This window comes from Pelodiscus sinensis, chromosome 9, assembly GCF_049634645.1.
Source record: "Pelodiscus sinensis isolate JC-2024 chromosome 9, ASM4963464v1, whole genome shotgun sequence".
Lineage (NCBI taxonomy): Eukaryota > Metazoa > Chordata > Testudines > Trionychidae > Pelodiscus > Pelodiscus sinensis.
This window is the reverse complement of record NC_134719.1, coordinates 20,602,336-20,626,282: the sequence shown is the minus strand read 5'-3', so window position 1 is coordinate 20,626,282 and position 23,947 is coordinate 20,602,336. Positions and strand designations below refer to the sequence as shown.

The following is a 23,947-nucleotide window of genomic DNA, read 5'->3' as shown; positions in this document are numbered from 1 at the left end:
AGCTGACAGTAGGCACCCTAACAGAGGGTCACCACACTGGAGTGGACTCCCTGAGAAGGGGCTGCCGCCCTAGAGAGGGGGATTCTGCCCAGGAGCTAAGTGTGGTCATGACCTGTGAGCCGTGACACATATACATTAAGTATGATAAAACAAGGCCAAATCCTGTAATCCTTACTCAAACAAAACTTCCCTTGATATGAGAGGAGATTTATTAAAATCTGGACTTCAGGGTTGGGTCAACAATTGGTTATATTGAAGTAGCAATCCAAACACAGATGCTGGCAATATCTTGAAATTAGCCTGCCCCTCTCAGCAGTCATCAGAGTGGCCCCATTGCACACCCAGAGAACAGGACAGAAGAAGTGAAACAACAAACAGTAATGTTTTGTTCAATCCAAACATCATTCAAGTTACTGTGTGGTCAATCATAGCTAATGCTAATGTCTGTCATCTACCACAAAGCATCAAAGAATTATGCAGCCACTGTCAGGTCAATGAGCTAGCCATCTTCAAGACAGTTTCCAAAGGCAAAGTGTGCTATAGCACACTTCCAACATCCATATTTACTACTATGTGTCTGAAGAGATCTGAAGCATCTCCTGCTCCAAATTCTCTTGTATTTCTTGGGGGTTTTCCCACCTCCTGGTTTTTCTTTTTTTAATATTTTCTCAGGTTTGTCTTCTTTCTACCCTGCTCATTTCTTCTCTATATCTATGTGAATCAGACTACTGTACCTTCCTTTTTCTCCCTTTCTTCTTTGTCTCTGAAACAAAATACAGGACTATGTAGCACTTTAAAGACTAATGAGATGGTTTATTAGATGATGAGCTTTCGTGGGCCAGACCCACTTCCTCAGATCAAATAGTGGAAGAAAATAGTCACAACCATATATACCAAAGGATACAATTTAAAAAAAAAGATGGCCCATGAAAGCTCATCATCTAATAAACCATCTTGTTAGTCTTTAAAGTGCTACATAGTCCTGTATTTTGTTTCAGCTTCACCAGACTAACACGGCTACATCTCTATCACTATTCTTTGTCTCTCACATTCACATCTTTACTTTGCTCACTCTGTCATACTTACTTAATTTTTTTCTTTCTTCCTTACCAACAGTCCTTGGATTCCTCAGCAGGGGGATCCACCAGAAACAGGTATTACCTGAACAAGCCCTAATTTGTTCGTTCTGCCATTTTGGCCATAACGTAGCAGTCACTTTAGGTCAAGAACAAGCAAAGAGAAGCACAAATACAATGAGGCTTACAGGAGCAGTCAACAAAGGCTTCCCTTGTTGACTGTGCCACGTCTAGACTGCTGCGCTATGCCGGATCAGCTGATTGTCAGCACAGCACGGCGGCCATTTTTATTTTAATGAAGTGGGGATTATTTAAATCCCCACCTCATTGACTATGTAGAGTAAACTACTTTACATGGCTCTGTTGGCGGAGCCATGTAGTCTAGACACACCCTAATTTAGCACCTCTCCTCTTTTCACATCCATCTCTTCCTAACTCACTTAACAGCTCCTTATTACTCATTACCTCTTTCCAAACCTCTCAGCTGACACAGATCCACTCCTGCCTCTGACCATTCATCAAAACTGGATTGCAGGGACTAACAGTTATGTATATTCTGTTTTTCATGCATACCACTTTTAAATGATTTTTTAAAAAACTAAATCAATTGCTTATGAAGCAGTAATATGGTTTAACAATTAACTCTTACCTTCCAAAATTTGTCGGAAGAAACTCCAGAAAGGCATCATTTAGGTACAGCTGGGTCAAGTTTAGAAGCTGAGTGAAACCATCTGGCAGCCTAAAAAGGAGTTAAAGATTTAGTCCTGGAATCTGGGTTGCTATAGCAACAATGTAAAAGTAAATCTCTAAGGAGTAGCATGATAAGTTCTCCACCCTCACACTCCTTAGCTACACAGCTTATGAAGAAGAATTTATTGAATTACTTGTTACAGATGGCAATTTTGTGTTATTAAAACAAATAGCACAGAACTTTTCCCTCTTACTGTCACAAGATGAAATTTATGTGCCTGACACATTAAGGAAGCTTCATCCTTCTCTCTTGTCCTACCTGAAGCTTTTTATCAGAAGATTTTTTTTTTTTTTACTGAAATGGTGAGCATATGCTCAGTGCTTCACTTTCCATAACTTCTTGAATAGGGCTCAATTTCTCTATGATATAGCATGTCTTTTGATTACTAAGGTAGTACTGTTATTGTACATACATGAAAGGCTCAGTGACCATTGTGCTATAAAGTCTAGGTGGCAATATTTTTCTTTTACTTTACAATGGAGTAAATGAATTTATTAGGTACTTGCAACTTATATTTTCAGATTGTGCTGATAATTTGTATTGAGAAAAAAACAGTCATGTAGAACCTCTAATACATTAAACTGTATGGACACTTTCGTTAATATGGGAAGTATTTGAGTCTAGTTGACTAGTTTTTTTGTAAGTGCATTGTAGTCTAGTTTCTATCAGAAGCCTTATTCAATGCATTCCTGTGCTTCTTCATACTATTAACAGGTCAGCTCTGGATACTGCAATAAAGCAAATAGCCTTAGCATAATTTTGCTATGAAGTGGAACACTAATGGTACTATAGATTCTGCCATAAAGATGCTTTCAAAAAGTAGTGCTACAAAACCAATTAAATAAAAGAAAAGCATTCCCCTGCATTAGATATAGGCAAGAGAGACTGGCACAAAATAAACTATGCTTGCCTGGGACTCCCCCTGCTGGAGGAAAAAGGAATTCACTCCTATATGGCAGTGTTAAAGCTGCAAGAGGTTGCAGAATGCATAATATTTTCAACCTGGTAGCATGCAAATCCAGTCACTGTTTGGGTAGAATAGAGCTATTTAGGTACTTTTGTAGGCAATCCAAGGAAATAGCATACAACAGTGCATGATTTAAATTCTGAGATACGAAAATTAAGCATTTAGCCACTGACTTTAATGGGATTACTCATGTACTTAACATTAATTACATGCATAACTGTTTTGCTGGATTGAGCCATTGTATTTAATGCCACGTAGAATCAAACACATTAAATAGAGGGTCTTAGTATACTTCAGAAAAATGAAAGGATGCTATAAGTGCCAAGCCAAACAATGTCACAAACTATCAAAGAGCTCAAATATATTATCTCTTACAATTTTCTACTGTGACGCTATAATCTTGCAATTATTAAATGAACATTCATTTTGCAACAGTCTAATACATCATATATTCTATATGGTGCTTGACTGGAGAAATCCTGATTCCCGTGATAGCCCTTACTTACATAAGTAAAGGTTTTCAATATTTGGCACTTATTTTTCAAAATGAATTATTTAACTTATAGCCAGGTTTAGGTTTCAGATTAATACAGAAATGAATTTTGGATCCTTGGAAAAATAACTCAATTAACACAGGAGTTAACCTTTTCTTTACATCAGTGTTTCGTTTTAGTACCTTCATAATACACTATGGCTACATCTACACTGACCAGTCTTGAGCAAGAACATATGCAAATGAGGTGCAGTGATGAATATCACCCCACCTCATTTGCATACTTAATGAGCTGCCATTTTTTGTGCAAGGGGCTTTTGCTTAAGGAGCAGTCTACACTGCTCCTTCTTGCGCAAAAGCTTCCTCTTGCACAAGAGCAGTTCTACCTGAAAATAAGCAGCAGAATCACTCTTGCTCAAGAGGGGTTTTTTGCGCAAGAAGGAGCAGTGTAGATTGCTCCTTCTTGTGCAAAAGCGTCTTGTGCAAAAATGGCGGCTCATTTGCATATGTTCTTGAAAAGACTGGCCAGTGTAGATGTAGCCTCTAAGTAAATCATAAGATAAGGATCCATTGCATTTTCTGTTAAAAATTAATCTGAAAGCTACATTTACAGACTTTAAAATATCCAATCATTAAAAGAACATTTAAAATTGCAATGCAATTTTAGAACAAAATTTTGGACAATAAAATCTACTGCAGGAAATTATACAAATATATCGTAAAAGAAGAAATTACATTTAATATGCACCTGAAAAAAATGCTAATACCAATATTCCAGCTATTATTTCTACTTTGCACAGAACCTATACCATAGTTTTAGATACTGATTCTGCAGCTATGCAGTGAATAAAATCCATTAATTTGAATGTCACAGAAAATTAAGGAGCTCTCCACATATCTGCTGCATATCCTGCATACTAGCTAGTAACTCACACCCATATTTGAGGTTTTAAAATGTGTACATGCAGTCCCCGGGTTACGTACAAGATAGGGACTATAGGTTTGTTCTTAAGTTGAATTTGTACGTAACTCGGAACTGGCTCTGGCTCCAGATTCAGCCGCTGCTGCTGAAACTGACCAGGGGCTGACTACAGGAAGCCCGAGGCAGAGTTGCTCTGCCCCCAGCTTCCTGGAATCAGCCACTGATCAGTTTCAACAGCAGCTGAATCTGGAGCCTGGGACAGAACAGCTGGGGCGCTGTTGGGTAGGTCCCCCCAGGACCAACCCGGCAGCACCCCAGCTGCTCTACCCTAGGCGTCCACAACAAAAGCCTGGTCTGCTGGGGGGGGGGGGCGCACTAGCTGTGCCTCCCCTCCCCCCAGCAGACCAGGGAGACCCGGAGCAAAGCCGCAGAGGCGGCGGGGTCCCGCGCCTCTGCGGCTTTGCTCCTGTCTCCCTGCTGTGCTGGAAGGGAGTCCCCCCCAGCACAGCAGGGAGACCTGAGCAAAGACGCACAGGCGGCGGGACCCCGCTGCCCGTGCGGTTTTGCTCCTTTGCCCCGGAGACAGGAGCTTTGCTGTGCAGGGAGACAGGAGCAAAGCCGCAGAGGCGGGGGACCGCGCTGCCTGTGCGGCTTTGCTCGGGTCTCCCTGCTGTGCTGGGGAGTTCCCCCCAGCACACCAGGGAGACCCGGAGCAGCTTTTCTCGCCCCGGAGGATGCGGTGGCGGGACTGCTGCACTCTGGGCGGTCCCGCCACCCGCGAGCTCCGGGGCGAGAAAAGCCCCGTTCGTAAGTGCGGATCTGACGTAAGTCGGGGACTGCCTGTACATATTCATTTTGATATATCTGTATATGTATGCTTGAAAATGACTTTTCCTTTTACTTATGCTTCCAGTCTTGTAGCAGTTGATGAACTCAAGCATAAAAAACAATATGAATACTGTATTCAACATTATTTCATATGTTTATGTTATCAATTTTTGCAGGGGAAAACTAGAAAATCCTAAACTTATAATTTGGATCCTGACCCTCCCAAAGACCTTTCAGCATACTTAGCTGTAAAACTTTGCAGGATTGGGAGCTTGAAAGAATAATAAGAGAAGATCACTTACTATGACTGGAGATTCTTTGAGATGTGTGGGCCCTATCTGGATTTCAAATGTGTTCCATGCGTTGGAGCTGGAACTACAAGTGACTCCTGCACTAACGACCTAATTGGTTTCTGGAGAGCCGTCGTAAATCGAGCTGTCGTAAGCCGAACCCTTATTTCCAACAGGTGCAATGTTATAAATGGGGGTTCCATTCCTGGCCTGCTTTGCCTCCTGGGAGTTGCAGTCCCCAGCATGCCAGGCCCAGAGCCAGCCGAGGGCTGTGCCAGGTATTAGGCAGCTCCACGTCTCCTGGAGCCAGTGGCACGGCACAAACTGTGGCTCGCTGTGAAGGTGAGCTTGACAGGCCACGCTGGGCTCAAGCAAGGCAATTGTAAATGCGGGGGGTCATAGGTAGTGTGGTCAGAAGTCAGGAGTTGCCTGTATTCATAGTAAGACCGACATACGTGTCAACTGGCCCATCTGAGGCTTCAAGTGGTCACAAGAGTTGATGTTGCTCCAGTTCCCTCAGAGACTTGACACTGTTCAAGTTTCCTCTCACCAGACAGTAGCAAAGCCCAGAGCAGAAAGGATGACAAGTGGGATTGGAATCCAGGTAGAGATCACACATCTCAAAAAAACTCCATTTACAGTAACTAATATTCCTTTCTTCTTCAAGTGATGGTCCCTATGGGGATTCTAAATGCAGGAGAATAGTGAGCAGTATTCAATGGAGAGGAGGGCATGATGGCTCTCCAGAAATTAGTCTGAAGCAGGAGTGGGCAATACTTTTTGACCAGAGGCCACTTCAGAAATTTTTGAAGTGGCCCTAGGCTGCCCCAGAAGTGGCGGGGCCAGGTACTTCCATGATTCCCCACCCACAGACCCTGATTGGTCTGGGGGTGGGGGAGTCTTCAGTGTCTTCCTTCCCGCCCCCGAGAGAACCACCAGTTGTTCCTGCCGGGGCAGCAGCTGGCGGTTGACTTTAAACGCTGAGCCCCTTGCAGAGCGGGAAGAGACTTCACATGCTCCCCATGCCCTCAAGCCTTGATTGGCCTGGAATGGGGGAGTGCACAAAGTCTCCTCCCACCATGCCCCCATCCTGCAAGGAGCGTGCAGTGCTAAGAAGTGCGGCATCCCTCACAGGACGGGAGGAGACTTCACATGCTCACTCCCCACTCCCAGGCCAAAATGAGGAGAACATGTGAAGTCTCCTCCTGCCCTGCCAGGAGTGCGTGACTCTTCTAAGTGCCTCACATTCCTTGCACGGTGGGGTCAGATGGGAAGGGACTCTGCATGCTTCGCCCCACCTCCAGGCTCTGATTGGCCTGGGGGTGAGGAGAGTGGCAGGGCCTCTGTGGGCTGGATCAACTTGCTTGGCATGCCAGAGCTGACCTACATAAGCCCTTTTGACTTCCCCATCTGAAGGATGGTGCAGCAAATAGTTATGTCCTGTGGCAGGGGCAACGGTACAATGGTTGGTAAAGATTTGGATTGAGAAACAACTGGCCTGGAACATCTGCAAGGAAAGCTGATGTGAGAGCAAGAGCCCACATGGAGTGGCTTGTGACCCCCACCAGAAAGAAAGGAGTGAAGAAAGCAAGTAAGAAAGAGCCTAACTGTGCACAATGCAGCTGGAGATCCAGTGGGATGCAATGAGAGAGCATGGTCATATAGTGGTCAGTAATGGTGAGGAAGAGATAAGAGGAGGTGTGCAAGTCGTTGGTGTGCTGGAAGTAGAAGGCTAGTTCTCAGCAGACATCAAGGCAGAGAAGCATGCACTCCATGGAAGAGGCATGCAGCTTAGGTTAGAAGGTGAGTAAGTGAGCACAATGGTTGAGCTGGATCAGTGAGATCGAACTGGAAAAGAATTTGGGGTGAAGGCATAGGTAGAAGATGGTGAAGGATAGTTCCACCATCATGGCTGCCAATTCACTGATACACCATGTGGAGGTGATACAACACTGCTTGATCCCAACAGATCTTGTTCAGGATCTGGGAAATCTTGGGAATAGGCAGGAAGGTATAACAGAGCTTGTTGACATACGTAACCACTGTTCGGTAGTCGAACAACTGGAAATTCTGGGAATGGAAGAGTAGCAGAAAGGCCTGGCAGGCAAAGTAGTTCTAGGATGTTGATATGCATCCTTGCCTCTCAGGGTGCACCAGAGATCATGGCACCATGCAATCATCCAAGTGAACTCTCCAGCTCATTAGTGAGACATCATTGATGAAAACAGAGTGAGTCATAGGAGGCATAGAAGTCCAGCAAGTGAAGTTGTGGCCCCCTCGTCCCTCCATTCCTTTAAGGATGAAAGGGTTACTCACCTTGTGCAGTAACAGAGGTTCTATGAGATGGCTGTCCCTGTGGGTGCTCCATCCTCTGTGGGTGCTCCACCTTAAGTGTCTGGGCACCGCTGCGTGCCTAGTCAGATTTTTGGTAGCAGTTCCCTCCGGTAGGCTGCACACATGCACCAGATGGCATGCATGGTGCTGCTACTACAAGCGCGCAGCCAACCATCCCTTCAGTTCCTTCTCTGCCGCAAAAGGAGAACAATCAGCCCAAAGCAGAGAGGAGGAAAAGCAGGTGGGGACCATCCACAGGAACAACCATCTCAAAGAATCTCCATTACTGCACAAGGTGAATAACCCTCTCTTTTTCTTTGAGGAATGTTCCTGTGGGTGCTTCATCTTAGGTGACTAAGGAGCAGTACCTGAGATCGGAGGCAGGTGATTTGGATAATTAGTATCATGCATAGCTGCTAGAATGGTGTGCACAAACTTAGTATCATGGGACAGGTAATTATTAAGAACATAGTGTCTAGCAAACATATGAACAGAAGGCCATGTTGCGGATCTACAAATGTTCATGAGAAGTATGTTATGCAGGTAAGCTGTAGAAGCCACCATGGCTCTTGCAGAGCACACGTGGTTACAACAGAGGATCTTAGCCAATGCCCGGAGGAGAAGTATTTGTAGGTATCGGTAACAGACTCAGCTGCCCTCATATGTCAGAATAAGGAGAAGCAACAGAAGCTGCCATGACCTCCTCTAGACATCTGAAGCAGGTAAGTGTACCACATCTGCCTGGGCCAAACTGGAGCGATGAGGATCACCGTGGCTAAGTCCAACCTTATTTTGTTGACTACTCAATCATGGAGTGGAATTGGGGGGAAAGAGGGAAAGAGTAGAGAAGTGGTGCATTCCAAATTACTGTGAATGTGTCCCCGAAGGAGTGCATGCCAATGCCCACATGCGAACGGTATTGTGAACATTTCTTATTGGCATTGGTTGTAAACAAATCCACCATAGGGAAACCCTAGTGATTGAACAGCTGATGGAGGATTTGAGGGTCCATTTCCCATTTGTGATTGGAGTTGAAATTCCTGCTGAGGTCATCCACAGTGAGGCTATCCTTGCCTGATAGATAAGAGACTTGTAGATGGATGCCATGTGCAATGCATCTTGTCCAAAGATAGACAGCCTCCCTGCACAGATGGTAGAAACTGGCTCCATCCTGTCTCTTATGTAATACACGGCTGACTGATTGTCTGTAAAGATTTGTATGAGGTGTAGAAAATGCTGGCATGCATAAAATACAATTCAGAGCTCTAATATGTTTATGTGCAGGTTGGATTCCTATGGAGACCACCATCCCTGAGTTTTGAGTGAGCTTGAGTGTGCTCCCCAACCCAGGACAGAAGCATCCGTTGTCATGGTCATGGATGCGGATCGTTTGTGAAAAGGTACTCGAATGCACACGTTTCTTTGGTCTACCCCCCCAGTCCAGGGAACGTTTGATCCTGTTTGGGATTGATACTAATATGTTGATGCTGTTGTAGCATAGTTTACCGTCCTTAGCCACTGCTGCATGGATTTCATGGATTTCTGGCATGCAGCACTACTGAAGTGGCTGCTTCCATGTGTCCTAGTAGCTGGAGGCAAGTCCTTGGGGAACTCTTAGACTGATTTGGGTCTATATAGTCTGAAATCTTTGTTGTGGGAGAGAAGCTACAATCTCCACAAAATCAAGGTAAGCCCCATTCTCTGAGCTGGCTGGAGTTTGCACTTGGAGAGATTTATCTGTAAACCGACTGTCTGGAAAACAGCCCTAATTAGAAAGACTGAGTTCTCTGCTTCTTGACTTGTGTTTGCTTTAATCAGGCAGTCATCAAGGTAAGGAAATATGGAGACCCTCTGTCTGTGGAGATGGATGGCAATGACTGAAAAGATCCTTGGAGATGTGGCAAGTCCAAATGGTAGCACTGTGAATTGGAAGTGTGCATTGTCAACTGCTAATCAGAAGTATTTCCATTGTGTTGGGTGAATGGATACGTGGAAATACATGTCCTGGTAGTTAAGAGTCGACAATCAGTCCTCTTTTTTTAAGACAGTAATTAGAGTGGATAGGGTGACCATCTTGAACTGTTGTGATTGTCTGTGTTGGTTGAGCTTCCTGAGATGGATAATCTATCTCCATCGCCCTGACTTCTTCATTGTGAGGAAGTAGTGGGAATAAAACTCTTTGCCTCTGTAGCAATGAGGTACGGGTACTATAGCCCCTAGGTAGAGCTTGTGGTCAATCTCCTGGAGGAGAATGCTCTGGTGAGATAGGTCCCTGAAGATGGATGGGGAGAGAGGGTAGAAGAAGGGGGTAGAAGAAAAGTGGATACAGTATCGACTCTTTATACTGCCCAGTACCCATCTGTCAGTTGTGATGGAGGACCATTGATGGTAAAGAGTGCTAGATGCTGATGAAAAAGTAGGTGGGTTTATGGGTGTCTAAATCAGTGAGGTGTTACCAGACTCTCAACCTGACCTTCAAAATGTTTTCCTAGAAGCTGAGGGTTGAGAGGTAGAGGGCTGGTCAAGGGTTTGTCTCTGCCTCATTTGGAGTTGTCTCCTGTTGTCAAAATGTTTGTTTGCCTAACTAAATGGCATGGGTTTGTATCTTTGAATAAAGAATCTTCCCTGTTTACATTTTTCTGCAGAGACATGAATACCAAGCATTCCTGGCTCGGGTGTCTTTAAGAGAGTGGAGCAACGCATTGGTGGTGTCCGTAAGAGCTAGGAACCCTGGAAAGGAAGATCCTCCACCATGGCCTGTACCTCTCAAGGAAACCCTGATGGATGAAGCCTTGATGACCTCCTCATCACAACGGCCATCGTGATAGAATGAGATGCCGTATCACAGGCATATAAGGCAGCTTCTAGGGCTATGCAGGAAATCAGGGTGCTTTCATTTATATTTGCCCTGAACTGTTCTCTTTTGTCCTCTGGAAGGCTGCTAATAAAATGTGATAGTTGCTCGAAAATATGATATGTGTATTTTGCAAGATTGTGGTGTAGTTGGGTGTGTGGAGTTGTAGAGATGCAGAGGAACAGACTTTCCTCCCTATGAGGTCCAGGCGTTTCCACTCCCTGTTGTAAGGTGAGTTTCTAGCCATACTCTGTTTTCCCCTCCGATTAACTGCATTTACAACTAAGGAGTTATGGGATGAATGGGAAAACAAGAAGTTAGCATCCTGTGGAGCAACGTAGTATTTATAGTCTGACTTCTTGCAGACTGCTGAGATTGTCACTGGCATCTGCCATACTATCTTCGCAGGGTCCATGAGGGTTGGGTCCATTGGTAGGGCCAGCCTAGCAGATGGGAAGTTATGTAGTATGGTGATTAACTTATGATGAACTGTAAAAAACTAGAGAGCAACTGCAGTTCCAACCAACATCACTGGCAGCAGAGAAGGACTGAAGGGATGGTTGGCTGTGCATGTGTAGTAGTGGCACCACGTGTGCTATCTGCTCCATGCGTGCAGACAAATACCTCCAACTAGGTGTTCAGTGGCATTCAGACACTTAAGGTGGAGCACCTACAGGGATACTCCTTGAAAAAGAATCATCAATTTTGCCTCTGAAAAGCTTTTGGTTATTGCAAGGGAAGTCCCTCTAGTGTGATTTGGTCCACCTTCAGGAAACTGCTGGACTGCAGCCAAGAGTCATGGCAGAGCATGATTCCAGAAGGCAGGGAGGTGGAGGCTCAGTATCAATAGCATCAACTACATCTTGAAAGGTCACCTTGGCAATTAATTTTCCCTTGGCCATGAGGTGTTGAAAGCCTGGTGCCTTATCAGGAAGGCGTAGAAATCCCCAAACTTGGTACAGGAAAGAAAGTCTTATTTTCCCAGAAGGCCTGGTAACTGGCACTGCAGAACTGGAGGCCCAGTGAAGAACAGACCTTACACACAATACTTCTTCTCTGCCCGGTCTGAAGGGTTAGACAAAAATGTTCCTGATAGGCACATTCTAAGATCATCTGTACCACCAAGGAATTTGGTGGTGGGAGGGAAAACAAGAAGCTTGTACTGTGAGTTGGCACAAAATATCTATGCTCGGTGTGTTTTGCAGGGGGGAAGGGGAGAGTGCAAGAGGCCAGAATATGGACATTGTGCTGGTTGGAGGATGACATCGTGCATGGACAAGGCAGTACAAGAAGGTCCAGGGGGCTGCAAAATATCCAGAATTAGATTGTGGGGGCAGTGGACAGTTGGTGGCAGCTGCTATGTGACAGAGAAGGTTTCAATATTGGGAGTGGTCATCAGGATGTGGGAGAACCTCATCCAGTGATGAAGAAGTTCCAGTAGAGACTGAGGAAGCCAAAGGTGCCAGTTCCACTGAGGGTGCCAGAAGAGTGAAAGCGTCATGTGGATCCTCATAGATGTAGGGATAAATGGGAGGTAGAGACAGGCAATGATGCAGGCATCATGAGAGTCCCTGGCAGCAGTACAGGTCCCAGATGGACAAATAGACATAAGCATAGGGTCACTGGACATCCTTGGTCCCCGTGGGTAGGGGAGTTACTGATTGGTCATGGGGCTATAAGGGGGAAGATAGGAATGGCAGCAGGAATCTGGGCTGTAAGAGCAAGTCAATGAGAAGGCTGGGTCCTGTTCAAAGGACCAGTCTGACTCTGAAGATAGCTCTGGCAGAGGCAGGGCCATCTGTGTGTTGTGGGATGACATAGGGTGGTCCAAGAGCAAGACAGGTTTCACAGCCAGAGACAGAGAACTGAAAATAACTAGGGATCTGGAATTCAGTGGAGAGCTAATTAATGGCAGCAGCAGTTCAGCCATCAGTCAGTGGGACAAACATCCTGGTGTGTGACCAGGCAGGACATGCCAGATGGTTCTGGTGGCTGGATGGTGCTGGAGGTGATGACAGACACCAGGGGTTAGAGCCAGTGGAACACAATGCTTTGGATTTATGCTCCAAATGAGGCTTTGATTTATACTCTGCAACTTGGTGCGGGTTGAGGAGGAAATGCTGCATTTAGCCACTCTTGTACCAATGAGTGTGCTTTTTATGCACAAAGTGGGATTTGGGCAGAGGTGGCAGTTCCACTGGCATCAGGTGAGAGGGCAGACACAAGTGCCCGCAGCTGATGTAAGTCAGTGCTCAGACAGATCCAACAGTGCCGGATCCAAAGTGGCCACACTCCTCCTTTCACGAGGAACTAACAGAAGGTGAAGCTCCTGAACTTCCTGAGTTTAGGGTGGAAACAATCAGCACATGGAGCCCCAAGTGGTACTATGGGCTTTGCCCATGCAGTACAGGCAATGTTGGTGCTCGTCACTCACAGGGAAGGAGCAAAGGCATGATGCACAGGACTAAAACGAGCTTAACTAAACATAGCCCTCAGCCTAAAGAAGAGCCCCACAAAAGGGATGGCAAGTTCAAAAAGCTAACAACTCTCTGAATGGACAACTACCTACAACTAGAGAAAAAAAAACATATACAAGGAAAAAAGGTGAAAAAGGCAGCGCTCATAGCAAGCAAGGAGCATTGAGGAACTGAGGTTCCAATTCTGGCCATGAAGCGGTAAGAGGGAATTAGAGCAGCTTTGACGTGCATGGCCTCTCAAAGCCTCAGAAATGTGATGTGGTTAATGCATGTGCAGGTTAGCAAACATGACTATGAACAGTTCCAGCTCTGGTGCATATTTGGAATGCACATGAAAGAAGGATGGGCTTTCATGTTTGTTATCTGATACTGGAAAGTAAGCTAAGTTTCCTTCAAGCTGCACGGCTGCTTATCATATGCCACACAGGTGCTCAGGATTGTAGCAAGGCCAGATTCCTCTCCCTAAGTTCTAGACCTGCTGCGACGGCCCTTCCCTGCTCTTGAATGGACCTGCTGCAGCCAAGGGAGGGTAGTAGTGCCCCTGCTCTGCCCCAGCTGGACTTGCCACAGCTCTGACTCAGCTGGACCTAGGGAACAAGTGCCTTTCCCCCAGCTGCAACCTTGCTCAGCCCAGACATGCCATGGCTCGGGGGAAAGGACTGGTGTCCCGGTCCTGACCTAACCCAGCCTGAACCTACTCTGGCCTTTAAGTGGCACTCCTCCCCTTGCCCAGCTCTGCTGGAGCTGCCACAGCAGGGGAGAAGAGCCTCTCACCTGGCCTCAAGCTGCTGCAGTGAGAGAGCACTGGTGGCCCCACTACATGCTGTCCATTAGTAAAATTAATTTTGTTACATGTCCCAATATGGAAGTGATGTGTGACATATCACTTCCATATTGGGGCACGTAACAAAATTAATTCCACATTTGGACCTACAAAATTAGAAGGGATACTGAAAGTAAACATCTGTATTTGTATAATCCACAAATAATGTGTTTTCTATCAGGAAAAAAATCACCTCTCCCATCAAAATTTAGAGTGATCAGACTTTGTACAGGGCACTAAGGGTATGTCTAAACTACATGGCTCTGTCGACGGAGCCATGTGGATTTGTTTGTTCGGCAAAGAGAAATGAAACCGCAATTTATCCTACGAGGCATAACGAGGAGGTCAATAAAGAGCTTTTAGGTTGGCGCGGGAGTGTCCAGACTAACGCGCTGAGCCGACAAACAGCTGATTAGCTGTTTGTCGGCTCAGCGCGGCAGCCATTTAAATTTAAATGAAGCCGCGATAATTTAAATCGCGGCTTCATTTCCCTTGCTGATCAGCCTAATCTACGGAGCCATGTAGAGCCATCTAATCGATGGAGCCATGTAGTTTAGACACACCCTAAGTGGATGAATGGAAAGAATTCACACTCACTGATATGCAAGTCATGATGTGGAAGCACAGCCTCTCTGTGGCTTGTGTTTCAGTTTACTGGCATGACTAATGACTGCTGAAGATTCTACCAAATGGATCTGCATAAATGAAGATCCACAGTAACCCCTTTCTAAGAACCTGCAACTGTCTACACATCTAATTACTGAGTGACAAGCCAGCGTGTAAAACTACAGGTCACCAGCTTTCCACACAGTAACATCCACAAAACAATACTGAAGTGGAATGTAGCAAGGCATGTTACAACTTGAAAACATAGTACACTAAGTATATTCACATCCTCATTGTCTAAGCAAGCCTTTAGAGTATTAGATTAGACTCTCTGGAGGCAAAAGTCTAGCACATGACTACTCTGACAATGTTGTTTCTCTGTTTGCAGGGGCACTGCAGGTTTTGAGTGGTTTAAAGAACTATGGACAGATGAATCCCCTGAATTTCACCCTTAATTTAAGATATAAATTAAAAATATTAAATAAATTATGTTTGTACACGAGCTTTGCAATGCACCTTTATTTTTCACTCCCACACACATTAAATATCTGCAGTGATAAATATAAACATAACTAATTATTAATACTCACTTAGAAATTGGATTGACGCTGGCTTCAATAATTGTTAAACATTTACAGCATTTTATAGTTTCTGGAAAATCTTGAACCCCTAGAAAGAAAAAAAGTTTGAAAGGTATTATAAAGATGTTCTATGAAAAAAAACCTTTCTAAGCTTGTTTTGCTTCTAAATATCTAATGTGATCAAGTTAGATGTCTAAGTCAATAGAACCTGATGTAATATACTCTTGACTACTTAAGGAACTGGCTGTAGAAATCTCTGGGCACATGAGTGTTTATCTTTGTGAACTCATGGAAGATAGGTGAGATACTAGAGGATTGGAAAAGGACAAATATAGTACTTATTTACAAAGAGGGGAATGGGACAACCCACGGAATTATAGGTCAGTCAGCTTAACTTTGGTATTGAAAGATAATTGAGCAAATAATCAGTTTGTAAGCACCTAGAAGAAAGTAAGGTAATAAGTAACAGTCAACACACATTTTTCAAGAACAGCTCATTGCAAACCAATGTAATAGATCTTCTTTTGACAGAACAACAAGCCTTGTGGAAAAGGGGAAGCAGTAGATGTGATATATCACAACTTTAGTAAGGTTTTTGATATTGTCTTACATGACCTTCTTATAAACTGGAGACATATAATCTAAATCAGTGTTTTTAAATCTGTGGTCTATAAACCTCTGGTGGTCCACAGATTATATCTAGGATTAAAAATATTAAAAAATAAAATAAAAAAAGTTTTCAAAATAGGTTGAAAACTACTAGTCTAGATGAATCTATTATAAGCTGGCTGTGTAACTGGCTGGAAAACCATACTTAGAGGGTAGTAATCAATGGTTTGAAGGACAAGGTTAGAAACCAAAATGATGTTGTTAAACTGGAGAAATGGTCTAAAATGCATAGCAAAACATTCAGTAAGGACAAATACAAATTACTACTCTTAGAAAGGAATAATCAACTACACAAGCAGGAAATGACTGCCAAGGAAGGAGCACTGCAGAAAGGGATCTGGGGTTAGAGAGGACTGCAAACTAAAAATGAACTAACAATGTATCACTGTTGCATAGAAGGCAAACATAAATCTAAGATGTATTAGCAGGAGTGCTGAAAGCAACTGAGGAGATGTAATTGTTCCATTCTACTCAGCACTGATATGGCCTCAGTCCAGTAATGTTCAGTTCTCGATGCTACACTTCAGGAAGATGTGGACAAACTAGAGAAAATCCAGAGGAGAGCAACAAAAATGATTATAGATCTAGAAAACTTGACTTATAAAAAAATAGTTTACCAGCTAATTCGATTTAGGGGCTTAAAATTGGAATCCCGTTTCACTGCCGTGTGTAGACACGGGCAGTTACTTCGGGCTAGTCAATTTCAAAAATGATAATTAAATCCCGGGCTTGATTTGCAATTTCGGTCACCCTCATTAGCCTCCCTGGATCGATCTAGTGTAGACATCCCCTAAAGTAGTTAAGTATAAGAACATATTGCTTAGGGTATGTCTACACATCAGGGCTAAAGTTGAATTAAATATAGCTTAAATGAAAATAGCTTAACTCGGCTTTAGGCGCTGTCTACACAGCAGGAAGTCAAAGGAAGAACACTCTTCCTTCAACTTTCATTACTCCTCATGGAATGAAGATTACAGGAGTCATAGTAAGAAGTCCTTCAGCTCAACATTATGTCAAAATAATGGCTGGTAGTGTAGACACGCTCTTAGAGAGATTGTGGAGGTTAACAACAGTTTAAACAAACATCAGTTTGGGTATGACTACAATACCGGACAAGGTCAAGTTAAGATACGCAACTTCAGGTACATTAATTGCATAGCTGGATTTGAGATACCTTTTTGGCACTGTCTACACAGCAGGAAGCTGAAGGAAGAACACTCTTCCTTCAACTTCCCTTAATCCTTGTGAAATGAGGGTTACAGGAGTCAGAGTAAGAAGTGCTCCAGCTCACCATTATTTTGAAATAATGGCTTGCTGTGTAGACATGCTTAGAGACAGTCTAAAACTATAATAATGTGTCTTGCTCAATTCAGTGACTGGACTAGACAGAATCACAGAAATATAGGCCTGGAAGAGACTATCTTCACGAAGAAGCTTTCATTATTAATGTAGAGTGCTGCTATAAATTCAGGTCAGCATTCAGCCAAAAAATGGTTTTTATCTTTTTTCATGATTAGTGATCTTTTAGTTGCATTTCAGGTGGCTAACCAAATGGTGCTAATGCTTATATTCCCCAAATCAACTTCAGTAATTGGCAAATTCCTCTGGCAGGTCCACAGGACAGTTGCCAACTTTGGTATCATCATTTACAAAACTTCCACTAGATGCAATATTGGGTACCACAAATGTTGGGTTATGAAGAGTATTTTGTTTGTATTTTGTGACGGTGACCGTTATGATTAAAATATGAGAACTGGCAAATTTTATATATTGCAGTTCTTAATCATGAACCGATTAGAAAAAAAATCCTTGTTTCCTAGAGTTTCAGACAAAAATTCTTCAGTCAATGATAATTCCAGTTGCTATGCAAGACCTATGTTGTTTCCAGCAAAGAAATGACTAGGACACCACTTCTATATTGAATAGCCAGGAAGCCATGGTACACACAAAAATGCTTAAGTGGATCTCAATATATACACAAAGTTTAAGCACGCATCAAGCTTCGCTGCAGTACAGCTTACATCTCTGAAAAAAAAATCCATCAGTATAAAGCAGCAGTCAGTACCTCAAAGCAGCACTTTGGAACCCCCATATTAACTCCTGTTACATAATTATGATATTTTTCATACAATGCATGCCATTAAGATATCATAGGAAAGGTGAAACCTATTGTTCAGTCAAAATATGTATATTGTTAGTATGTATGAAGATATGTGATTTTGCAGCGTGGTTATTACTGAAATACATTGCAAGTTTCATGGTCATCCACTGCCAGCTTTCCAGGAACAACAAAGGAAGTGATCCTCTCCCAATAGCCACTAATCAGCAGGAGAGTTTTAAACAAGGAATCTACAATGCTGTAAGAGAGCTGCACAAGCATCACAATATGGGGAATTAATCAGCTCTGTGGACCTTTTATTTTCTCTGGTAACTATCTCTGACCTTTTGTGACTGCCGCTTACAATCTATCTTTCTCTGGTTAATATATTTGTTTTATATTTTATCTAAAGCAGTGTGTTTTGGTTGAGGTGCTTGTGAAATCTCATCTCAGTTTACAAAGGCTAACAGGTGCCCCCCCCCCACTTCGGGGGCAGGGACAGGGGAGAGGGCTCCTGAGCAAGGAATATTCTGGCATATTTAAGAATCAAGCGTGGATATCAAGAAAGGAACAGGTAATAATTACAAATGTATGTGTCAGGATGCATATCAAAGCCTGAAAGATTTATTCAACTGAGTTTTATCCATTTTGGTTTAAAAACAACAAAAAGACTAAATGAGAGTGGAACTTAATTCCTTACCCCTTCTCAAAATCCATTTTTCTTTCTCGTATTTTATTACAAATGCTTACATTAACTACTTGCTTCTCTCCAGAAGAGCATGAATGAAATAAATACAATTTCAACTTGCTAATTCAGCAAGAAAAATAGATCACAGACAGTTCAATAGCCAAAGAAAATGACAATATACTTACTTAACTGTACAACCAAATTATGGAGTCAAGAAATCTGATTGATGGATATTGTGTTCTGGGCTATGAAAAGGTGACATAATAAACCCATGTTTTGCACTATAATTGTTAATTTTCTTTATTTCTACATCACCAGAAAGCCAACATGAATGCTGTCTCATTTCCCTTTCAGTATATTTCTGAATAAAGAATGTAAAATGTGAAATTTTCAACCTGCTTGAGCCAAAGCCTTTTTCTTTGCCAACAATTTTATGGGTACAAAAAACTGCAAAGAAATGTATATTACCTGGACATCTAAGTAACTTGTTCTTGAGTATAATTTGATACCCAGCCATGCAGATGGCAAGAACTCAATGTAATTGACTGAAAATCTAAAGAATCTACACACAGTTTACAATGTTCCTGAAGTGTCAGGAGTGAAAAACATTTGCAGCACCCCATTCTGCCATTCCTCCCTATGCAGGACTGCCACTGAAGCCACTAGGAATTTAACTTTTCCACAAATTGCAGGATGTAGCTCAAAAATCATAATAATTAAAGGGTTAGCAGACTTTCAGGTCTGGCTACTGATGTAAGCAGAAATGCACATTTACTAGCATCAAGAACTGTTGGTATTTTCTATTCATTAACCTTCCTCCATTCAAATGTGTTCTTGGGGATTGTGACAGGGCAGGCCAGCTCTGCACTGAACGAGGGCAAGTAGAGCACACCTATGGGGGGGGGGGGGAATACGCCCCTCCCCCATGACCCTGCTGGGCATGCTCCCAGTGCAACCCGGGTATAAAAATCTGGAGCGCAGCTCAGTTGCCCCAGACCTCGGGAGGGGAAGGAGCTCCTGCCAGAGCACCAGAGCCATGGCTACTGCCACCAGCACCTCCGATGTTGCTGGCACCACCCTCGAGATGATCTCTACCACCTTGCCAGCCACGCCTTGCAGCTAATCTCACCGCCGTTACCGCACGCGTAATTGCCATAGGACCAATCAACGCAGCCACCGACATGGGATCTGAACATGACGGTAGGGTCCGCGGTAGCCAGAGGGATGGGGTAGGAAGTAGCCCAGGGTGGGGCACTGGCAGTGACCTGGCGGGCTTGGCGCATTTCGGGGAAAGCTCCCCGCCGAGCTAGTGGTGGGAACTGCCCACCACTGATAGGGCCCTGGGCTGGGGCCTGGAGGAGAGGGAGGGCCCGGGCCCCCTTTCCCCACCCTTTACTACGGAACTGTGATTAGGCCGCTCGGCCTGAAGAAAAAAGTTTTAAAAATGAGATTCTTCCAAAGATTTGACTGGTTGAAATGTTAGAATATTTTAAGTACTTTATCCATGTGTATCAATATAACAACTCTCTATATTCTAAGCCTTGTGAATCATCATTTGAAGTTACCTATATTTTTTATTAGCTATGATATGGAAACAACTTCTGGTTAGGGATGTGACATCCCAGTTAATTAGTTAACTAGTTAAACGTTAAGTTTAACTGGCTAATTGATTAAATGAGAGTGGGTGGTGTGGCTGCTTCACCTAGTTGGGTTGGACTGGCCCCCGTACCCACCGTGGCCAGGGTTCTGAAGGCTGGAGAAGCTCTCTGCCATGACGGGCACAGGGCTGCTCAAGCCCACCAGTTAACCATAACTGTCAAGCATCACCCAGTAAGGGATGTTAACCATTCAGATCCCTTTTTCTTGCTGTTTACTCTGTGATGGAGTGAAATAACCCACAAGGTGACAAACTCAAATGCATAATCAGCTATAGAGCACTGACACAAAAATATTACCCCTGAGCATGTCACCCAAGGACTAGGAGATTACAGTCCTATGCTGTTAACAGAAACTAGTAGTTTTGTGCCATTTTCTGGCCCATGCCACTTCCCATGGCTCCCCTTGGCTGCAAACAGCAAACTAGAGCCAATGGGACCCATGATACTCTGTGGCTGTGGAACCGGAAAGTAAACACACTGGAGCGGCCAGTTAGCAAGTTTCTTAAAGTGGTTTTGTGGACCACTTTGAGAAACACTGTCTTAACTGCTTGTCCTTTTGTACTTGTACTTCCTTCCTGACTTCTCTGGCCCCCGTGTTTATAATTCTAACCTTGTCCTTGGGTAAAATTTTCAAAAACACCTTAAGACCAATGATGGAGAATACACCACAAACCTTGATAAACTGTTCCAATTGTTAATAACTCTCACTGCTGAAAATGTGTGCTTTATTTCAAATTTGAATTTGTCTAGCCTCAATTTCCAGCCAGTGGCTCTTCTCACACCTTTGTCTAAGAGACTCTAGTGCCAAATTCTGTTCCTGCTGTAGGTATTTAGGAACTGTGATGAAGTCACCCCTTAACCTTCTCTTTTGGGCAAGGGAAGTGGACATTGATAGTTATCTGTTCTGTTGCTCAATGGAGATAAGCAGGGGATCCAGGTTCTGATTTTACTTGTTCACTTCACTATCAATAGTTTATCCTTATAATCCAGCTTCAGAAGGGAGAAGGAAACTGAAATATTGTCAGCAAAATCTCCAAGCCCATATAGCAAGCAGTTTCCATGTTCTCATAGAGCTGAAATTAGTCTTCTGTCTCCTGCATGGGTCTCTCAATGAAGGAATTGGCCTGGGACTCAGGGACAGGTTTCCTAGAAGCTACACCCTCTCTTCTGCATGTAATCTATATAGGCTGGACCAGGGACAGGCAAGATACAGCCCAAAGCCCAGGGAGAAGACTTGAAAGAAGGGGTGGGCATGAGAAAAGTGGGGATGGAGCAAGTCATGTGTGAGGGCACAGAGGGACATGAGGGGAATGGGGGCAGAAAGTGGTGAGGGGGTGGGCATTAGGGAAAAAGAGGGCAAAAGGGGCAGGGGCAGTAAGGGAAGGGGGAGGCACCAGGAGGGTGCAGGGCTAAGGGAAGGTGCAGGTGCCAGGGGGTTCTGGGATGAAGCAGAAGGGCAGACACCTGCAGGGGAGGGACCAGCATCAGAGGAGAGAAAGACAGAGCAGGTGTGTAGAGGGAGGTGTTAGGAGAGGGGATGAGGAGAGGTAGCTCACATGATGAGAGTGGGTCTACTGGAGGAGTGGGCACAGGGGGCAGAGGAGGGCTGGTGGAGGGGGGCAGGTTGCAAGAGGGCTGAGGACAGCGAGAAGGGCAGGAGTCAGGACAGCAGAGGAGGGTGAGGAGTTGGGGGGCAGCAGGATCCTAGGGAGCTGATGGAGCAAGGGGAGGAGACATGGCAGCAGAGAGAAAAGGTAAAGGTTTCTAAAATATTTATTAATAACTTGGGTGCCACAGTGGCACATCCAGACAAGCCACATGAACTCAGTACTGGTGCACATCACAAAATTCATTCTGCTCATGGGAGGAAACTCTTAGGCTATGTCTACACTAGCGGCTTCTTGTGCAAGAACATCTTGCGCAAGGGTTCTTGTGCAAGAACTCTGGTGCAAGAACATGTCCACACTGCCATGTGCGAGCTATGCTTTTGAGCAAGAGCATCCATGGCAGTGTGGACGCTCTCTTGCGCAAGAAAGCTCTGACTGCCATTTTAGCCATAGGGGTTTCTTGCGCAAGAAATCCCTGCCTAGCATCCACACTGCTCTCTTGCGCAAGAGAGTGTACGCCTGTTAGAAAAGAGCATAGCTCTTGTGCAAGATGCCCTCTCTTACCACACCGTACTGTCAATGTCCTCGCCCTTGTTCATCACCCAAACACTCTGCATCTTCCCTCCCTCCAATTAAAATTCCCTTCCAGATTTTGCACTCCAGCCTACAGCCCTCCCTCAAGGCAGAATCCTCTTCTGCACTCCTACCCTCTCCCAGACTCTGAACCCCAATTCCCTGCCCCAGGTTACAACCTTCTCTTTCACCCAACCAGCACTTTCAGACCCCAAACCATCTCCTGCATCCCAGCTCCCTACCCCAAGCTCCCCTCTGCACCCAACCCCCATCCCAGACCCACAAGCTGTTGCCTGGAGGTGAAGTATAATATAATTTATGTGGGTATGGCTTGCCATTCTGACTAGAAGGTTCTAGGTTTGCCCTCCTTTCCCTGGATCACAAAAGTTGAGGTCTATGAAGTTCTGTTTCTGGAGGTGGATCTGGGAGACTACAACAGCAGCCATTATTACAATGGGGCTAGTACCAAATTATTATTTTTTTATTATGACAGGTATTAAGATGGCAAACAAAACAAAGCATACAGCACTGATCATTCAGATTGATTCAATTATCCCTGAGGGTAACATTAACAAGATCTGGAAATAGTGAGATGACAAAATTTGCAGATGATACTAAACTGCTCAAGGTAGTTAAGACCAAAGCAAACTGTAAAGAACTTCAAAGAGATCTCACAAAACTAAGTGATTGGGCAACAAAATGGCAAATTAAATTTACTGTGGATAAATGTAAAGTAATGCACATTGGGAAAACATAACCTCAACTATACACATTATATGATGGGGGCTAATTTAGCTACAACTAATCTGGAAAGAGATCTTGGAGTCATCGTGGATAGCTCTCTGAAGACATCCACGCAGTGTGTACGGCAGTCAAAAAAGCAAACAGGATGTTAGGAATTATTAAAAAAGGGATAGAGAATAAGACGGAGAATATCTTATTGCCCTTATATAAATCCATGGTACGACCACATCTTGAATACTGCATACAGATGTGGTTTCCTCATCTCAAAAAAAATATACTGGCATTAGAAAAGGTTCAGAGAAGGGCAACTAAAATGATTAGGGGTTTGGAATGGGTTCCATATGAGAAGAGATTAAAGAGACTAGGGCTGTGTCTACACTGGGCCACTTATTCCGGAAAATCAGCCGCTTTTCCGGAATAAGCTGCAAGCGGTCTACACTGGCCCTTGAATTTCCGGAAAAGCAACGATGCTCTACTGTACAAAATCAGCTGCTATTCTGGAAAAAACTATTCTGCTCCCGCTCAGGCATAAGTCCTTATTCCGGAACACTGTTCCGGAAAAGGGCCAGTGAAGACAGCGCAGTAGTCTTTTCCGGAAAAAAGCCCCGATCGCAAAAAATGACGCTCGGGGCTCTTTTCCGGAAAAGTGCGTCTACATTGGCCACGGACGCTTTTCCGGAAAAAGGGCTTTTCCGGAAAAGCAGCCTGCCAATGTAGACGCTCCTTTTCTGGAAATACTTATAACGAAAACTATTCTGTTTTAAGCATTTCCGGAAATTCATGCCAGTGTAGACACAGCCTAGGACTTTTCAGCTTGGAAAAGAGGAGACTAAGGGGGGATATGACAGATGTATATAAAATCATGAGAGGTGTGGAGAAAGTGAATAAGGAAAAGTTATTTACTTGTT

At 44.1% G+C, this 23,947-nt stretch overlaps 1 protein-coding gene across 2 annotated transcripts in view; it reads right to left on the bottom strand.

Annotated features, from left to right (window-relative positions):
• LRRC7 (leucine rich repeat containing 7) overlaps window positions 1-23,947 on the bottom strand; it is a 399,545-nt gene that overhangs the window by 218,326 nt on the left and 157,272 nt on the right. For both annotated transcript variants that reach the window (XM_075936231.1, XM_075936230.1), the window contains exons 5-6: window positions 15,012-15,090; window positions 1,726-1,815 (exon numbers count right to left, since the gene is read on the bottom strand). In XM_075936231.1, the coding sequence (XP_075792346.1) occupies window positions 1,726-1,815; window positions 15,012-15,090 (169 nt within the window). The remainder of the gene's footprint in view (window positions 1-1,725; window positions 1,816-15,011; window positions 15,091-23,947) is intronic.